At 46.8% G+C, this 16703-nt stretch overlaps 2 protein-coding genes across 3 annotated transcripts; both read left to right on the forward strand.

The window, feature by feature from the left end:
- The first annotated feature begins 248 nt into the window (after positions 1–248).
- On the forward strand, positions 249–11247 carry prr16 (proline rich 16). The gene is made up of 3 exons (XM_034542599.1): positions 249–1056; positions 4537–5615; positions 10186–11247. The coding sequence occupies exons 1-2, from the start codon at positions 919–921 to the stop codon at positions 5386–5388; spliced, it is 990 nt and encodes a 329-aa protein (XP_034398490.1). The 5' UTR covers positions 249–918; the 3' UTR covers positions 5389–5615; positions 10186–11247.
- A 2024-nt stretch (positions 11248–13271) lies between these two features.
- pheta1 (PH domain containing endocytic trafficking adaptor 1) lies at positions 13272–16007 on the forward strand. 2 transcript variants are annotated; one of them, XM_034542545.1, is made up of 3 exons: positions 13272–13366; positions 13973–14073; positions 14244–16007. In XM_034542545.1, the coding sequence occupies exon 3, from the start codon at positions 14285–14287 to the stop codon at positions 15140–15142; it is 858 nt and encodes a 285-aa protein (XP_034398436.1). In that variant the 5' UTR covers positions 13272–13366; positions 13973–14073; positions 14244–14284; the 3' UTR covers positions 15143–16007. The 2 variants fall into 2 exon arrangements, with proteins under 2 accessions (XP_034398436.1, XP_034398435.1); XM_034542544.1 differs by lacking the exon at positions 13272–13366 and adding an exon at positions 13378–13544.
- The last annotated feature ends 696 nt before the right edge of the window (positions 16008–16703 follow it).

The following is a 16703-nucleotide window of genomic DNA, read 5'->3' on the forward strand; positions in this document are numbered from 1 at the left end:
TTGAAAGCAACCGTTCATTGTTGTTGACATGTTTTTGTTGTTGTCGAAGTAAACGTCGTCACAGCTTGGACTGTATTAATGAAAGCTAGTGGGGATGTAAGTGTATAGTTAGCTGCCAAGAGAGAGAGAGAGAGAGAGAGAGAGAGAGAGAGAGGCAGAGAAAGAGAGAGAGAGAGAGAGGCAGAGAAAGAGAGAGAGAGGCAAAGAAAGAGAGAGAGAGAGAGAGAAAGCGCGAGGCAGAGATAGGGAGAGCGCGCGCGCGAGAGCATCCTCTGCGCCCAGACGTCGGCTGCTCAGACTCTCCAAGAAGGCTGCGCGATGGAGACAGGACGGAGCTGTCGGAGTGTTTCCCGGAGGGAAGTGCCGCCTCTGGGGCGTCCTCACCTGGCGGCTCCCCTGAGTGTTCCCGTGTCATCGATGCCTGGGGATTACGGACTATCACAATAAGGACCGGCGGGTGTGACAGTTTGGACCACGTTAACTGTCTGCGTGAACTACTCTTTTTCTTCTTCGTGTCCTTCTCTTTTCGATTCCCCGCGTTGGACGGGTTTTCTGTCCCGAAATGTTGAATTCGGCGCTCCCTCGACGCGAGGGATGTTCGCGGCACGTCGCCTGCCGTCGGACATGAAGACACGCGGCGCGGAAACCTGTGGACAGCATGATACAACATTTTGACACAACCGCTAAATTGTTTTTTGTTGTTGTTGTTGGTGTCACGCTCCATTGCGCATGCCCGGCGGTGTGGACACGGAACGCTGCCCGACGCACACCTCGCTCTGTCCCGGCCGTGATGTAGGAGCGAAAGTGAAGCGGGGAGCGGAGGACCGGATGAACAATGCGCTGGCAGAGCGGCGGCGCGGCGACCAAAGGGTTTGACTTTGGATCCTTGGCGAACTAGCTCGTGCCGTAAACCGAAGAATGTCGGGCTCGCCCCCTGGCGCAGTGGCTGAAGGGGTAGTCTCCAAAGTGAAAGTGAAGAAGGAGATCAAGACAATCGTGGAGAATTTGGAAACCATCCTGGGAGACCTCAGGGATGTAGCCAAAGAGCTCAAAGAGGTAAATAAACAGGGGCCCCCGCCACACGACGCCATGTGCTGGGGGTCAATCTCGACATGGCTCCTCCCGAGCATAGTGTGTGTGTGTGTGTGTGTGTGAGAGAGAGAGAGAGAGAGAGAGAGAGAGAGGTGGACAGGCCTGCTGGAGGAGGAGGCTGCACGCTCACACAAGCTCCCCTCCCACGCCCATTAATGTGTGTGATCATTATCTCCAACATGAGAACATGTGGCAGGGTGTGTATGTGTGTGTGTGTGTGTGTTGGGGGGGCGGGGGGGGGGGGGGGGGGGGCGGTTGTGGGGTGTGAAGTGTGAAGTGGCTGGACAGCTTCTTGGCTGATCACTATTAATATTTAATGGTTAAGTTGGTTGAACCAGGAAGATGCTTTTGCATTGCATTTCATCATCTTAATGCTGACAAATAATAGAGCAGTTGGCTTAACTTCACATCTCTCTCTCTCTCTCTCTCTCTCTCTCTCTCTCTCTCTCTCTCTCTCTCTCTCTCTTTGTCTCTCGTGGTGGTGGCTCTCAGGTTCTTTATCTCCATCTTTCTTTTTCTTCTCATCGTTCATCGTGCGTTCATCGCAGCCACTCGTCTCCGTCCCTTCTTCCCCTCTTTCCTCCCTCCACATAAATGACATAATCCTTGTTCAAGATCAAAACTCTAGCAGCTTTTCTGATTGGACGTTTAAAACGACCAGTGATGCAGAGAGCAATAATTCAGGGATTTGCCTCCAGTATATAAAGAGTGTTCTTGTTTTAGTTTTTATTGTCATACAGCAAATTGTTCTCATAGAAAAAAGACTATTCTATTTTTTTCCTTCTTTTTAATCAGTGTTCCTCCTTCGGCCGACCACTGCACCCCCTCGGTCTTACCTGCCTTCATGTTTACATACAGTCCTCTGTAGCGGCCTCCACGCCGGCCCGGTGCCGAACCTCGCGCCCTGACGAGGCTGTCAGTGTCGTGAAACCCGTATCGTGCACAGCTTCTGCTCCTACATTATGGATGGCTAGTCGACACAGCATATGTCCCCTCCTGCCCCCCTGCTCCCCTCGCTCTGTTTTTGCAACTTGAGCTGCATTAGACTTCTTTTTGTGTTTTCCAGCAGTTTACAGTCTCTCGCAGCAGGCGGAGCAGATAAATGAGAACAGGACGGCATTGTAATCTCTCTATTGTGTGTGTGTGTGTGTGTGTGTGCGTGTGTGTGTGTGACCTCTTTCTTTTTCTCCAACATTTTGGCTGGCAGGAGACTGTGTGTAGAGAGGATCAGTTATTCTGACACCGCACCCAATAAACACATATCTCGAGGGGGTGTTACTACCAAAGCCAGTGTTCGGGGTATAATCCTTTTAAAATGCAGCTATCTGTTCTTACTCACAGACAGCCTGGCTCTGAGGAGGGACCCTGCCACAGAAGCTGCCTGGTCTACAGCGGGGGGGGGGGGGGCACACTAGGATACTGGTGTTGCCTCTAGTGTGTGTGTGTGTGTGTGTGTGTGTGTGTGTGTGTGTGTTGTGTATGTGTGTCCCAGCAAATTATCTCTTTAAAGACATGCATGAAGAGTTTAGCTCCTTCGCCCTCGCTCTTTGCCCTGGCCTTCTATCTTTCCCTTCATCTCTCCCTCTCAGTCACCTTTTCTCACTCACTCACTCACTCACTCACTCTCTCTCTCTCTCTCTCTCTCTCTCTCTCTCACTCTCTCTCTCTCTCCATCTCCATCTCAGCCTCCACCCAAGCCACTGTTTAGGACATGCATTTAAAAAACCCTTAGACGACAGCGGGCTAATGTGGGTACACTTTCACTCGGGGATGAGCTTAACTGAATCCGAAAACGAACATGAGCACATTGTCGTAATTATTTTACGAGTGCCGGCGTAAAGATTTTTATTTTACTGTGGCACAATGAACTTGGATGTCCTTAGCTCAATTTATATTTGACTCTGGTTCTTTGCATCAACGCAATAATAACTGCACCAAAGGAAAAGAGAACCAGGAAGAGAACAACAATATTATTATATATTCTCCAATGGGAAGGTTTTGGAAAGATCAAAAAAATTGCTGAGGAACATAGACGCGTTGTTATTGAACATCAGTTATTAGTCAGCAGAGCATCACGTCCACCCAAAAATACTGGCTCTTTGGGCAATATTTATTGATTGTGAATTAAATTTGGATCCTTCCTCTCGGGTGTTGTCCTAACACATTTATGGGAGAGGAGTACATCCCCGGATGTAAAGCAGGTGCTTACCTTGAGTAAACGGAACGGTATCCGCTGTGGGACCGGAGATAATAACCAGAGCCGCTTGGAGAAGGCGAAGAACAAGTCTATCACTTGTTTGTTGTGTTGTTGTCAATCCGTAGTTTGTTGCATATTGATTGGGGGCCCGAAAGAAAGTGTTGTTCAGCAGGTTTTGGGCCGTTTCAACGTGTGGATGTCTGTACTGTATGTATGCACTGTGTGAGGGCTTTATGTGTTGTTATGTGCTTGTCGCCTGTGCCCGGCCAACAAACACAATGTGTGCTCCAACAGCTGGTTAATGTGTCTCCGAGCCGGCTGTGGAAAAAACTATCTCCTCTGGGAGGACAGAGGAAGCACCTTTTGGATCTAAATATCTACTGTATACATGGTCCAGAGACAACATCTTATGTTTAGTTTTATAATAATGGTCTGCGAGGTAAATATTCCTTTCCCCAGAATATATTTACTGGGCTGTGCCATAGTGCATTTCGTATGTCTTCTCTTCTACCATGAGTATTTGCTCATTCACATTGCATTGCTTGCAGAGTGATTTCAGGTGATTATGCAGATCGTCTTGTTTGTTGAAAAAAATATCTATTTTCTCTTCTTCACATCAAGCTTGTTTCCTCGGAATGAATTCTTGTCGTGATGAATGTCAGAAAATAGGACACATATTGTTCGTAGAAATTTCCCCGATCTCATTTACTCTCTTGCTGGTTGCACTGTGATTCTTATTCTGTGAACTTGCTCACTTGCAGCAGAATATTACCAGCGTTTGTTCAGATTCTTTGCCAACAAGAAACTGACCGTCCTCATTGGTTTTCCACGTCTGCCTCCTTTTCTGTCGGCTACGTCCCTGTGTTGGTCCGGGCCCTCTGCACTCGTGGACTGTTAAAGATGCCATTTTCATTCATTCCTAACATTAGTTTTGCTTTATAAAGGATAGTTTGTGTGCCCCGGCTACTGGGTTGGTGTTGTTCCTTCCCACAGCTCTGGTGGTGCATGGGATTGTCGTACTATATCACTTAGTTCAGACTCTGGCAGGCTCGTGGCTGGTCCCATAAATTGTGGTGTTACTTCTTTTCTCTCTCAGCAGTTGTCATGAAGAACCTCAATCTCATTTCACACTTATTTCTTAAATCGCAGTGTATCTTTTTTTTTATTAATACAATGAGAGGAAGACTTCAGTGTTAGTTACTCCTGGCTTCAGCTGTATCAGTGACGTTTCCTCTCCTTGTCACCAGGTTGTTCATGACATCGACACCCTGACCGGTGACCTGCAGCTGGAGGAGGACGGGCTCACGGACAGCTCCAAGACGGACACGCTCAACTCCAGCTCGAGCTCCACCACCACCGCTTCCAGCCTGGAGAAGATGAAGCTCTTCCCCGATGACTGCGTCTTCAAACCCCCTGCCCTCATCGAGCCGGTCTCTTTCAACCCTCTCGCGGTCCTGACTGTGTTCAAGAAACCCCACCCTCCCCCACCGCCGCCCAGGCACACCCCGCCGAGGGCTGAGGATCACAACGTCAAGATTCTGCCTCATCCGACATTCGTGTTATCAGGGAATATCTCCAAGGCCACGGGGTCTCTGATGAGGAACGGCAGGGTTTTCCCATTGAAACCAAACAGGGATTTGTTCTCCTCTATGCCGTGTTTCATTTCCAATGACGGCGGGATCCCCGAGTCGGGCCTCGTTCCCACATTGCCCAGGCCCATGCCCCTCCTCCGCCACGAAAAGAACAAATGCCCCAAGGCCCCCGGCAGGGAGTCCCGCGAGAGGGAGCGTGTCCGCTTCAGCGAGACGGTCCAGTACCACGGCTACTGCCAGGACTGCGACCTCCAGTATGACGTCGACGACACGGAACTACACTTCCAGGCCGAGCTGAACGACCTGAGGCTCAGCCCGCTGCATTGCTGCTCTTCCTCCGCCTCCCCTCCTCTTCCTCATCAACTCATGTTGGAAAACGGCGGCCTCTCGGTCAGCCACAGTTTCCCGCCGACAACAAACACACCTCCACCTTGTGTGCCTCCTCACCCGTCCTCCCTCAAGCCCCAGAAAACTATCCTACGCAAATCAACCACCACCACGGTTTGACGCGGAACACCCTCGCCCTCTCGCTCTCTCCCCCTCCCTTCCTTGTTCTGTCTGACTTAAGCATTCTTGAATCATTCATAGTGTTTTTCTACTTTATGAGTGCTTTTCTACTTGAACTTTGGATTATCCAAGCAGATAAGGAGGAGTTGGGCAAAGGACGGATAAAGTGAGAGGAAAAGGCAGCGCCATGGGCGCTGAGACGTACACAGGGAGATCAGGAAGAAGCGGTGAGTGGTTGCGCACGTATCAGTGTGTTTGTCTGGAAGAGAATGTGTGCACTGACACATATCTGTCTGCATACCATTTCTATGTGTTTATGTCCTGTATATTCACGAGTGTAAATAATTCCAGGGCGTGTGCATGTGTGTGCAGGGCGGTGACGGAAAATGCACAGGGACCATAAACATTTAACCAAAGACTGCTGACAACTGTGAAATCGTATCCGTGTCTGTCTGGGAGCTCCTCCCGGTGCTAACGAGTCTCAAACTCAGGAAGTTCTTTCAGAGAGGGGCTCTCTAATTAATTCATGTCCTTCTGGATGAAACAAGAAAACCCGCTTCACTCACATTTCATCCAAAGCCCTAAAGATCTCCCCCCCCACACACACACACACACCGACACCTACATATACACTCCCCGAAGTAACTCTCCACAACAGACACACACACACACACATGCGTCAATAAAAGCTATTATAGGACGCACCGTTACATTACAAGTCATCGCGGACAGTTGGTGACATTTCTCACTGTACTGTCTATGAGACCATGTGACCTGTAAGCTCATCAACTCTGCTCTTGAGCGTAGGGAATAAAGACATGGGCTTTATAACCCCTCGTGGGAATATAAATCAGCAGAAATATTATTCCCCTCGCTGCCTATGTGAGGAGTCGTTATTTTCCTCTTTATTGGCTTTTATTAAGCGGCACGTTTAATTGTGTGTGTGTGTGTGTGTGTGTGTGTGTGTGTGTGTGTGTAAACAAAGTGTGCATATGGCGAACATTTATAAAATAACATCTCAAATCACGTGTCACGGCATCTGTGGCTACGTGGGGGGGCTTTGTGTGCATATAGGTGTTTGTAAAAGCACATGCCAGTTTTGCAGACTCGGAGAGACAGCATACCCTGGAGTTGGATGAGAATAGTAGCGCTTTCCTCCCAGCGATGCCCTTAATTAGCCGGATTAGAGTACAGGAGATAACAGTGCTGCCTCAGACAGCCTTTGTACCGACATTAACCTCGACAAAGGTCTGAACTGCTGCTGCACATAATTTTTTTAAATGATAAACAGATAGGGAGAGAAAGGCCAAACTGACAAAACTTAGCAACCAAAAGGGGAAGACAGGTAAAGAGGCAGTTGTGTGCTTTCGTATACCTTGCGTGTTTAGGGTCCGGGGGGGCGGGGGGGTTGGAGACTGAGAAAATATCAGGGTATGAAACACGGCACGCTGATGAGTAAATTCAATGCACAACCTCGCTGGCCTCACTAATCTGAATCAATTAAATTCAATTCAATTCAGTTTATTTTGTATAGCCCAATATCACAAATTACAAATTTGCCTCAGAGGACTTTACAATCTGTACACATACGACATCCCTGTCCCAGGACCTCACATCGAATCAGGAAACACTCCCCAAAAGTAACCTTTCACAGGGAAAAAAGGGAAGAAACCTTCAGGAGAGCAACAGAGGAGGATCCCTCTCCCCGGATGGACAGAATCAATTGATGTCATGTGTACAGAATGAACAGCTTTACAGAGTTACATAAACACATTACATGAATATAATCAGCGTCCGTATTAGGGATCAGTAGATATTCAGCCATGAGACAGAGTTAGAGAGTGTGTGTGTGTGTGTGTGTGTGTGTGTGTGTGGGGGGGGGGGGGGGGGGCAGAGGGGGGGTGGGGGGGGGGGGGGGGGTAGACTGATGCCTTTTTGGCTGCATTGTGAGTTTGCAACTGCGCGGGAGCGTCTGTGGACGCATGTTGGTCCTCAAGACGATTGCTCACAGTGTAGAACATTTACTGTATTCACCTTGTGTTAATGGATCCTAATGAGTCTGGCAGCAGCTCACACACACACACACACACACACAGAGCAGCTTGCCACATAATGGAGTGCAGCCAGTATCCTCAATAAATGAAGCTCATAAGGGACTTTCGCACTGGTTGAAGTATTCGATACGGTGGCCTTGGGATCGATCGCGTGATCAAGGGGAACAGGCTGAAACGTAAAAAGGCATCCGCACTTATTTTTCTTTTCTCTCCGTGTATGTGTTCCTTTTTTCTCTCTTCCTGATCGTTAGATTTGAGGCCTTGCCCAGTATTTGGCCACTGGCACTCCACTGATTCTATTGAGTCAGATAGGCGGCGTGTGAGATAGACTTTCCTCCTTTTGCTGACTGTACCACCACAACACAAAATACCTGTCTCGTGTGCACAACTCGAGACAGGCCACAACTCAAGAGATGAGAAGCAGCAGTTGTTTGAAAGACCTGAACAACAGTTGATGCACTTTCTGAACTGCCACAAGTGGCTGCTGTACAAACGGCCCTATAATAGGGAATTTCATTACTTTTATACTACTAACGTTAAGGGAACGTAATTTCAGCCCTGTAATTTCAAGTCAAAATCCCGCTATTAATCGTCCCTGTGTTCTTAAAACACGCTGTCAAAACATACTCATATGTTTGACATGTTGCATATATTACGGCCGGTGTTTTACATGAGTCCGTTTAAACATTCAACAGCCACCTCCTGCTTGTGGAGAGGGCGCAGTTGAAGGACTCCCACAGTGAAGGGAAGTGGGAGAAACCACGTTGACATTGGCGCTCTGGTTGCAAACAATGAGAATTCACCGCTCGCCGCTCAATGCGTCCACGGCTCGTTATCGGGTTGTTCCTGTAACACAGAATCTAGTGCTCCTCTGACCACGGATGTAGGAGGTTTTTTGCAATGGCGATCTGAGCTCCAGTGCTCCAGGCTTAAAGGATGAAGTTGTAATGGGCGGTGGATCTTTACCGCCTCCATCATGAGTCAGGGCTGACTCAACTGCACTGACCTACTCCCTACAGCTCACAGCTCTAGTTCATAGCCCACCCCTCTGTGTCTCTCTCTCTCTCTCTCTCTCTCTCTTCATATCTGTCTTCCTCTCCCCTCTTGGATGTGATGCCGCACTCCCACTCGGCAGCAGCTGTATGCATAATCTCTCTGCACACATGCATCCCTATGTATATGTGGGCGGGGTATCTATTATGAAAAAACAACCTCTCTGACACTTTGTACAGCAAAACACCACTGGCACAATTTCCATCTGGAATCAAAAAGTTCACAGACTTCTTCTTCCCCCGGAGTTGCTGCTGCCTCTGCATCCTTCCACGTCTCACCTTCGAATTGCAAAACCACCTTCAAGGGAGCAGACCAAATCTCTGTACAGTTGCTCCACCGTTGCTTTGTTCTCCATTTTCAACTCCACGTACGTGCCGACGTCCATAATACATATCAAATCTCACAAAGCCGAATGGTTGGATCGTTACAGTTCTGGTTTGTAAAAGGCAGACCTGTTACTCCGATGTGTCGCCTTGTAGCACAACGGTCACGTGTGTCCCTTTTCTCTCATTCTAACCGCCTTGTCTTCATCCCATTTCCAAACAGCGAGTGAGACACACATTTTGCCAGTGAATATTAATTAGCTGTTGTTTCTCCGTCTGATAGTCTGCCAGGAGACACGGCTGTCTATTTTCTCCTGCCCGCTCCTGCAGGGCGCCATTTACTTCTCCATTTTTATTATTTTCTTTCCCCTCCATTGAAAATGAAATGTCGTGAGGAAAACATGAAACAAAATGAGGGGCTAAATAATTGTAAGGGGTTAGGGCGCATAGAGGCATTACATCTGTGATGGAGACAGGAGCCGCAAAGTTCATTGGAATACAAAATAAACATGACCCACATTTCCAAACATTGGAGCAATGAAGAGTAAATCGGGTGCTCGCTGGCTTGTTTCGATGCTCCTCTATATGTGACTCAGACAAAGTCATGATGTGAGAAAGTGAGTGGGCACGCACGCACGTGTGTGTGTGTGTGTGTGTGTGTGTGTGTGTGTCCTTGTCAAGAAATGTGTGCGCACACTTCAATACATTTTAATGCTAAAGAGATGCTTGTGCTCGTGTTTCAAAGTGCACGAGAGCGCAAAAAAAAAAAGAAGGGGGGGGGGGGGGGAAGACGTGCGCGAGTATACGTGCAGCCATGTGTGTGAGAAAAAGAGAGTCAAAGGGCCTGAGAGGGTTCAGTGCAACTTAGAGAGAGATCTGGAGTCGAAGGCAAACTTAATGTGAGGATTTCACGCTGCTTTGGAGATTGTTGAAAGTCGGAGGCATCAGCTGCACCGGGGAAGGTACATAATATCTCAACAACAGGATCCGATTGTTTTTTTTGCAAGAGCCCCAGTGATCCAGATGGGGTCCTCTGCTCATTCAAGCGCCAACAAGACTTGACTAAGAAACGCTGGAAGAAGGAAAAAAATGGCAGCTATTTAAGGAGCGGCACAAGGCTCAGCAACGCTTTCTTTCTTCTCACAAAAGGGGAGGCTTCTTAATCCGAAGAGGAAGTTGTGCAAGACGTTTCAGTCCTATTATTAACTTTTGATGACGTGTGTGTGTGTGGGGGGGGGGGGGGGGGGGTAAAGATACCTTGCTATATTTTCATTTCCATTGCTGCTGTGGCTGTTCTGTCAAGTGGCTCTCCTTTGTGCAGTCAGATGTTCACACTAATGTGTTTCCTCTTTTTCTCTCCTCTGCAGGGCCCATCGAGGTACTTGAGATACGAGTGGAAGCACCCATTGCCCCACCCCCCACCCCCGGTTGATCAGGGAGAGAGGAGCCAGAACTGAGGCCAAGCATCAACCTTTCTTTTTTCTTTTCTTTTTTTTTACATTGTGCACAATGGCTCTCAATCACCAGGAGATTCTTCAGATTTATTTTAACTTTTGAGCACTGAATAACTTCCAGGCACAGCCGGGGCTGTGTTACTGTGAAACTGCGGGGAGGTGGGGGGTGGAAGCCTATACAGATTGATGAATTTATAGCTGTGGAGGTGATATTTTTGTAACGTAGAAAATAGTTGAATTTGAAAATGAGAAAGCCGCTGAGAACACCTGTTATCAGAAGTAAAGGCGGCGAGATGAGACGGGAGAGGTGCGAGACGGGGTGAAACGATGTCAGCCAGTATTCGATCGATGTCGACACAGGCTTTTATTCTGTGCAAACTCAGATGGAAATCAATAGCTCCACCCAACCGATGGAATTTGCCTTTTAGGAATTGTAATTGTTTGCGTCTGGAGAGCAAAAAGAGTGCTGGACGGCTGACAAGGAGACAACGATATTGTGTACACGCGTGACCACGTGCTCAATGATGGCGGTTTGGGGCGGTTTGAAGTGAATGAAGACGTGGTCAGCGCTCTGTGTCCAGACATCATGTGAACTGTACGTCACAATCTATGCGCTCAACTGCCGCCATGCAAGCTATGTTTTTCTCTTTTTTTCTTTTTTTCACAACATGCAGAGATAAAGTATCGTGCCATAGTTACAGCTTTAAAGGATTGTTGAAGAAGTAATAATTTGCATCAAATTTTCTTTGTATACAAATATACATGAACATGTTTAATATCTATCTATATATAAATATATGTGTATATATATATATATGTATATATATATATATACATATATATATTTCGTGCATTTTTCTACAGAGACTTTAACATTTAAAGAGATGATATTTTTGATATTGTGTTGGATGACTGAGAGGTATTGTGACGAAAGCTGACATTCCCTCGAGGAACGTGTATTTTCAGCAGGGCTCAGCAGGATGATTTATTTATATATATATATATATATATATATATATATATATATATACAGTATATGTATATATATATATATACACAGTATATGTATGTATGTGTATATATATATATATATATATATATATATATATATATATATATATATATATATATATATATATATATATATATAGCAACAGGATAGTGTTTGTGTGGATGAAAATAAACAAGTGCTTCAGTAATCACCCCTCCAAGAAACTTTACTGAGGGAAAGAAAGTGTGAGGCGCAGAGGAATAATGGCGTAAACCAACCAAATACCTAGTTGTGCTTTATGGGACGGGAGGCGCGGGGCTGAATGAATGAACTCTTCACTCTCCTGCCATCACTGTGTTTTTCTATGCATTTCGGTGGAAGAGGCTGTCTGTTGGTGGGTTCACTCTTAACACGGGAGTTAAGAAGTATCCACCTCTCATTTCCTCATTTGAAGGGTTTTCTTTTTTGTAGCCACTGTAAACCTGTCCAGCGTTGCTTAGGCCCATTATTCATTGTTAATGGAATTATGATAGTAATAAAGTTTATTCGTATAGCACTTGTCAAAAACAGAGATTAGGTTTCAATAGGCCATTTTGGATCAATACATGTCTGGCCCGGCTCCATATGGAAGGCACCACACCTGTAAACTCCAGCTCTTTGTTCTCACTGGACACAGAGACTGAATTTGTGGCCAAACTTCAATCAGAAATAAGTTTCGAGTGATGATGGGAGGTTCTCAGAAAGCCGTCGGGTGATATTTTGTTGCGTGTGTGTTCACAAACTGGAAAATAACTTGTGAAAAGTAAACACTTTACACTTAACGCCGGTGTCTCTGTGTCTATTTTATTGGACTGACCAATCCCTTCCAAGTGCAGAAAGGGTAGATTCTTTGTCTGTATCATTCATTATAAGCAATGCTCTTGTAAATGAATCTTTCAAGAGTGTCAAGAATCTATGAGCTGGGAGTCAAACAGAGGAAATAAATAAATAACAACGGGCTGCAAGACCATCACCCTTAATCAAAGTGACCGGAAAATCAGTATGAGCAAAACACACAAGCAGCTGCATTCGTTAATTGAAGATTAGTGTGACGAGATAGCAGGCTGATACCAAAGGCCATCGGCCGTCTTCCAGAAGCTCTTGTAATGAAGTCTCTGCGGCCTGTCGTCGTCGTGAGCTTTAGAGATGAAGGACCGGGTCACAGGAAAAGGAAATATTATCAATATCACAGACTTCTCGGAATGGTTTCCCCATTCAATAATCCATCAGTTGTTACATATCAGAGTAACAAGAGACTCCAAACAATGCAGGTGTGTCATTGTACACCCCACAGTTGTGAGGTTATTGAACTGAGCTTGAGTATCATCCTTTGAAGATCAACATTCTGCATATGAAATATATGATGCCTTGTTAGAGATTAAACTAGCATACTAAATTGTATCTATGTAGTTTTTAGTAGGAATAATAATAATAATACTCCATAATATACAACTGTGCTTGTTTTATGTATTTCATTATGTTTTCATGTTCATTCATGTGCTTCCCAAGGCTGGAGAACTAATTTCCCCTTGGAAGTTGAAAGTTGCAGTGAAATGGGCAATACGGCTGTCTATGAGTACTTTAACTTGTAATACAGTACATTTAGCTGCTGGAGTATTTTTACATAGACATATTAAATCTTTTCAGGGCTGCTAAGTTATTTTCATGATCGATTATTTATGTGATTTACTGAAAGATCTCCACTATTCCCAAAATATTAAGTTCACAATCACAAAAGGATATTTTCTATTTATCTTTCGACCAATACATCGAAATAGATGCAGGAATTTTCGTATAATCAATATTTTTTTATTACTATTACTCAAGTTATAAATATCTCAGTGCTTATTTTATTATTTGCTGCTAAGTACACGTATGAATTATATTCTATTAAATAATTAATACATTGTACAAAGTCTGCAATGGCTTTTGACAGACCACGGTCCTCACATGCAAATTAGGCAACGAGCAGCTGTCGAAACGCCACCTTCCAAGGACAAAGACTGGGTGCGCGTGTTTTAGTTATTCGCTCATCCGGAGACCAAACGTTTCGTCAGCACGACGGTAAGGCAAACCCCGCCCGGTCGAACTGTCCGCGGTACCCACAACATGTTGCCACTCCGTCGGTCACGTGAACGGGAAGAAACAGGAAAGAAAGTAGGAAGAGAGATAACAGAGGGGGGGAGGCGAAACAATAATAAACAACGGGGAGATTAGCAGCCCGACAGGAGGAGGCGTCCAGGTAACACAAAGCCAAAGTCAACGTAATGCTGTCATGAATTGTTCGGCTGTGAGCGCGAGCTCGTGCTTTGCTGGGGGAAAAACCGCTGACGCTAGACACTCATTAGTATTCACGAAACGCGTTAAGCTAGTTGGCGCAGGGACGTTAAACGTCGTGTCCCATGAGGCCGTCCGCGAACCTGTCCCGAGAAGAATTCCCCAAAAAGTGCTGATGCGTCAAAAGCGTGTGACCGACACCGCTCGAGAGTGAATCATTTGTGGTGGAAAAAAAAAAGAAGGAACAAATCCCCCCAGCTCTTATGTGTGAGACACACGGGACGTCGAGTCCTCTCACTTGGCCGTCTTTTTTAGGAGCAGGGTGGAAGAGAACAAATCAAACAAAGTGAGTGTAACGTCTCTTTTTTGTGTCTTTCCCTTCATTCGGAATAGAGGGTTAAACAAAAAAGAAGAAGATGGAGACATGTTGAGCCGGGATCTCCATCTGTGATGGGAGGACGCTGGTGGATGGCGGCGGGATACGAGACACACGCGTAAGCTGTGTGTGTGTGTGTGTGTGTGTGTGTGTGTGTGGGGACGAACATTCCTGTGTATTACACTAACCCATGTCAATAAACTGAAAGTTTAAGTAGCAGCGTCTGCAGCTTTTTTTCCCTGTCAGCCAAACTCGGGGATGACTTCAGTCTTTTTCAATGTCCTTCAGGTAAAAGAAATACAGCATCCGCTGAGGAGGAGGAGAAGACGATGAAGCTGAACGAACGCAGCGTGGCGCACTACGCCACCTGCGACTCGCCGCCGGACAAGACGGGCTTCCTGTTCAAGAAGGGCGAGCGCAACACGGCGTATCACCGCCGCTGGTTCGTGCTGAAGGGCAACATGCTCTTCTACTTTGAGGAGCGCGACGCCCGCGAGCCCGTTGGCGTCATCGTGCTCGAGGGGTGCACCGTGGAGCTGTGCGAGTCGGCCGAGGAGTTCGCCTTCGCCGTCAAGTTCGACTGCGCCAAGGCCCGAGTGTACAAGATGGCCGCGGAGAGCCAAGCGGCCATGGAGTCGTGGGTGAAGGCGCTGTCGCGGGCCAGCTTCGACTACATGCGGCTGGTGGTGAAGGAGCTGGAGAGGCAGCTGGAGGAGATCCAGGGGGCCGGGGCTGGAGGCCTGCAGGGCAGGCCCAAGTCCTCCAGGAGCAACCAGGTGGCCCGTTCCAGGTCCGGGGCCTCCACGTCTTCCTTGTCCTCGTCGTCTTCTTCGTCTTCGTCATCATCAAGTGCACCTCCCACTGCGGGCCCCTCCCCTGCCCAGAAGGGCCTCCAGGATGAGGTGCAGCTCCCCTCCGATAGCTCCAAGGAGAACGGGGTCGCGTGGAGTAAACCGCCCGCCGCCTGGTCCAACGGCTCTGCCGATGGGGCATCCTGTGTTGCCTGGGAAGCTTGCACGGACCCTGGGAATAACCACGGGGCCAGGGCCCCGCCGGTGCCGCCCAGGAGAAGAGGAGCGTCTCTGGAAAGCCCCGTCTCCCCCGGCACCGGCTGCTTCTCCAAACTCCACGACTGGTACGGCAGGGAGGTGGAGGAGCTGAGAACGCAGTGGCTGCAGAGCCAGTGACCTCACGGAGGTGGATTATCTCTTCTTTATTTCCTTCTTTCGCCACTGTTCCATTCCTTTCTGATCATTCTGCAACGTTCCACCCCTCTGAGCCCAACAGACGGGCGGCAAAAGGGGGACTTCTTTGCAAACTGCAGTCTTCAAATCAAACCGATTGATTCCAAATCTTGTCTGGCACAGGGGAATCAATCCGTCTTAAAGATTCACACTATCCGTGGTACAATACAAGACATTTGGAAACACACATTATCCTCTTTGCCACAGTTTCGAGTGTCATCTGCCTGCATACAGTGTTTTAATATATTGTATTAACAGCATCAGCCCTTTCAGACAGATTTGGCCCCGACCGGCCTTTGTCGTACATGCAGTTTGGAAAAAATACGCTGTTCTGTTGCCAATGGTCAAGATTTCTTCTGCCCTTCTTGCTTCCAAATATTCAGAAAGTGCGCAATTGCCTTTTGGGGGTCAGCTTTCCTTTTAAGTGGTAGAAACCTTGATCCAAATTGTGTTTTTTCTTCTACTGGATAAGGTCTGCATGTGAACTAAGAATGCCCAAAAAATTAAAAAAAACAACACATCACCACATATTTAAATGGAAAAGGCCACGTAAACGTCTCACCCTGGCAACCTTGCGGTTGCTAAGGTCGGCGCATCCGCTCGGCAGGCGCTGGGGACTGCGGCGGGAGCTGGATGTCTCGCTCGGAGCGGCACGCTGGTATTTTTAGCCCCTGTTAGCCGGTGGCCAGATGATGCTGTGTCACAAGAGTGACACAGCATCATCTGTGGCCCATCGCTTGTTCTCTTTGGACTGTCGCATCGCTCGTGAAAAAGGAGGGCGTGTCTGGAGAGCAAAATTTGGGACTCCATTGGACAAGTCCATGGACTTGTCCAATGGAGTCCCAAATGGAGCCTCCTGATTTTAACATGCTGTTCATTCGGTTACAGCTGATTGTGTGTGTGTGTGTGTGAAAATGTACACCAGTAGTCTGCAAAATGGGCCTTTTTTTTCCTTTTCTTGATTGCTTGCTTGTACTGTGTCATTATACTACTTCTGTTTTTCTATATCCAATTACATTATTTTGTATGTGCCTTATGTTGTCTTTTATAAAGTTGTTATTACACTTGCAACCATTCCCATAGGACTATAGTGGTGAGAGGGTTACTGAACTTCCTTCCTGACAATGGCTCTGTTCCTTCAGGCTGCATCATTGCACAGCACTATTATGGCTGTTATACACACATGGCTTCGACGAGACAACTGTGGGAAGGAGTGATACAGTGTGAATTGTGTGTCGAGCCGATGTGCTCTTGACATGTATTAACTAAAATGAGTGTTGTTGTTGTGCCAATTCTATTAACTCCAGAGGACCATTAGAGTAATGAAGTGTGTGTGTGTGTGTGTGTGTGTATATATATATATATATATATATATATATATATATATATATATATATATATATATATATATATATATATATATATATAATGTGCCAAATGAAGAATGCAACCTAAAATGGACAAATCAAATTGTTTTTCTGCCATTGACTTCCACGAATGTATT

Source organism: Cyclopterus lumpus, chromosome 9 (genome assembly GCF_009769545.1).
Source record: "Cyclopterus lumpus isolate fCycLum1 chromosome 9, fCycLum1.pri, whole genome shotgun sequence".
In the NCBI taxonomy this organism is placed as follows: Eukaryota; Metazoa; Chordata; class Actinopteri; order Perciformes; family Cyclopteridae; genus Cyclopterus; species Cyclopterus lumpus.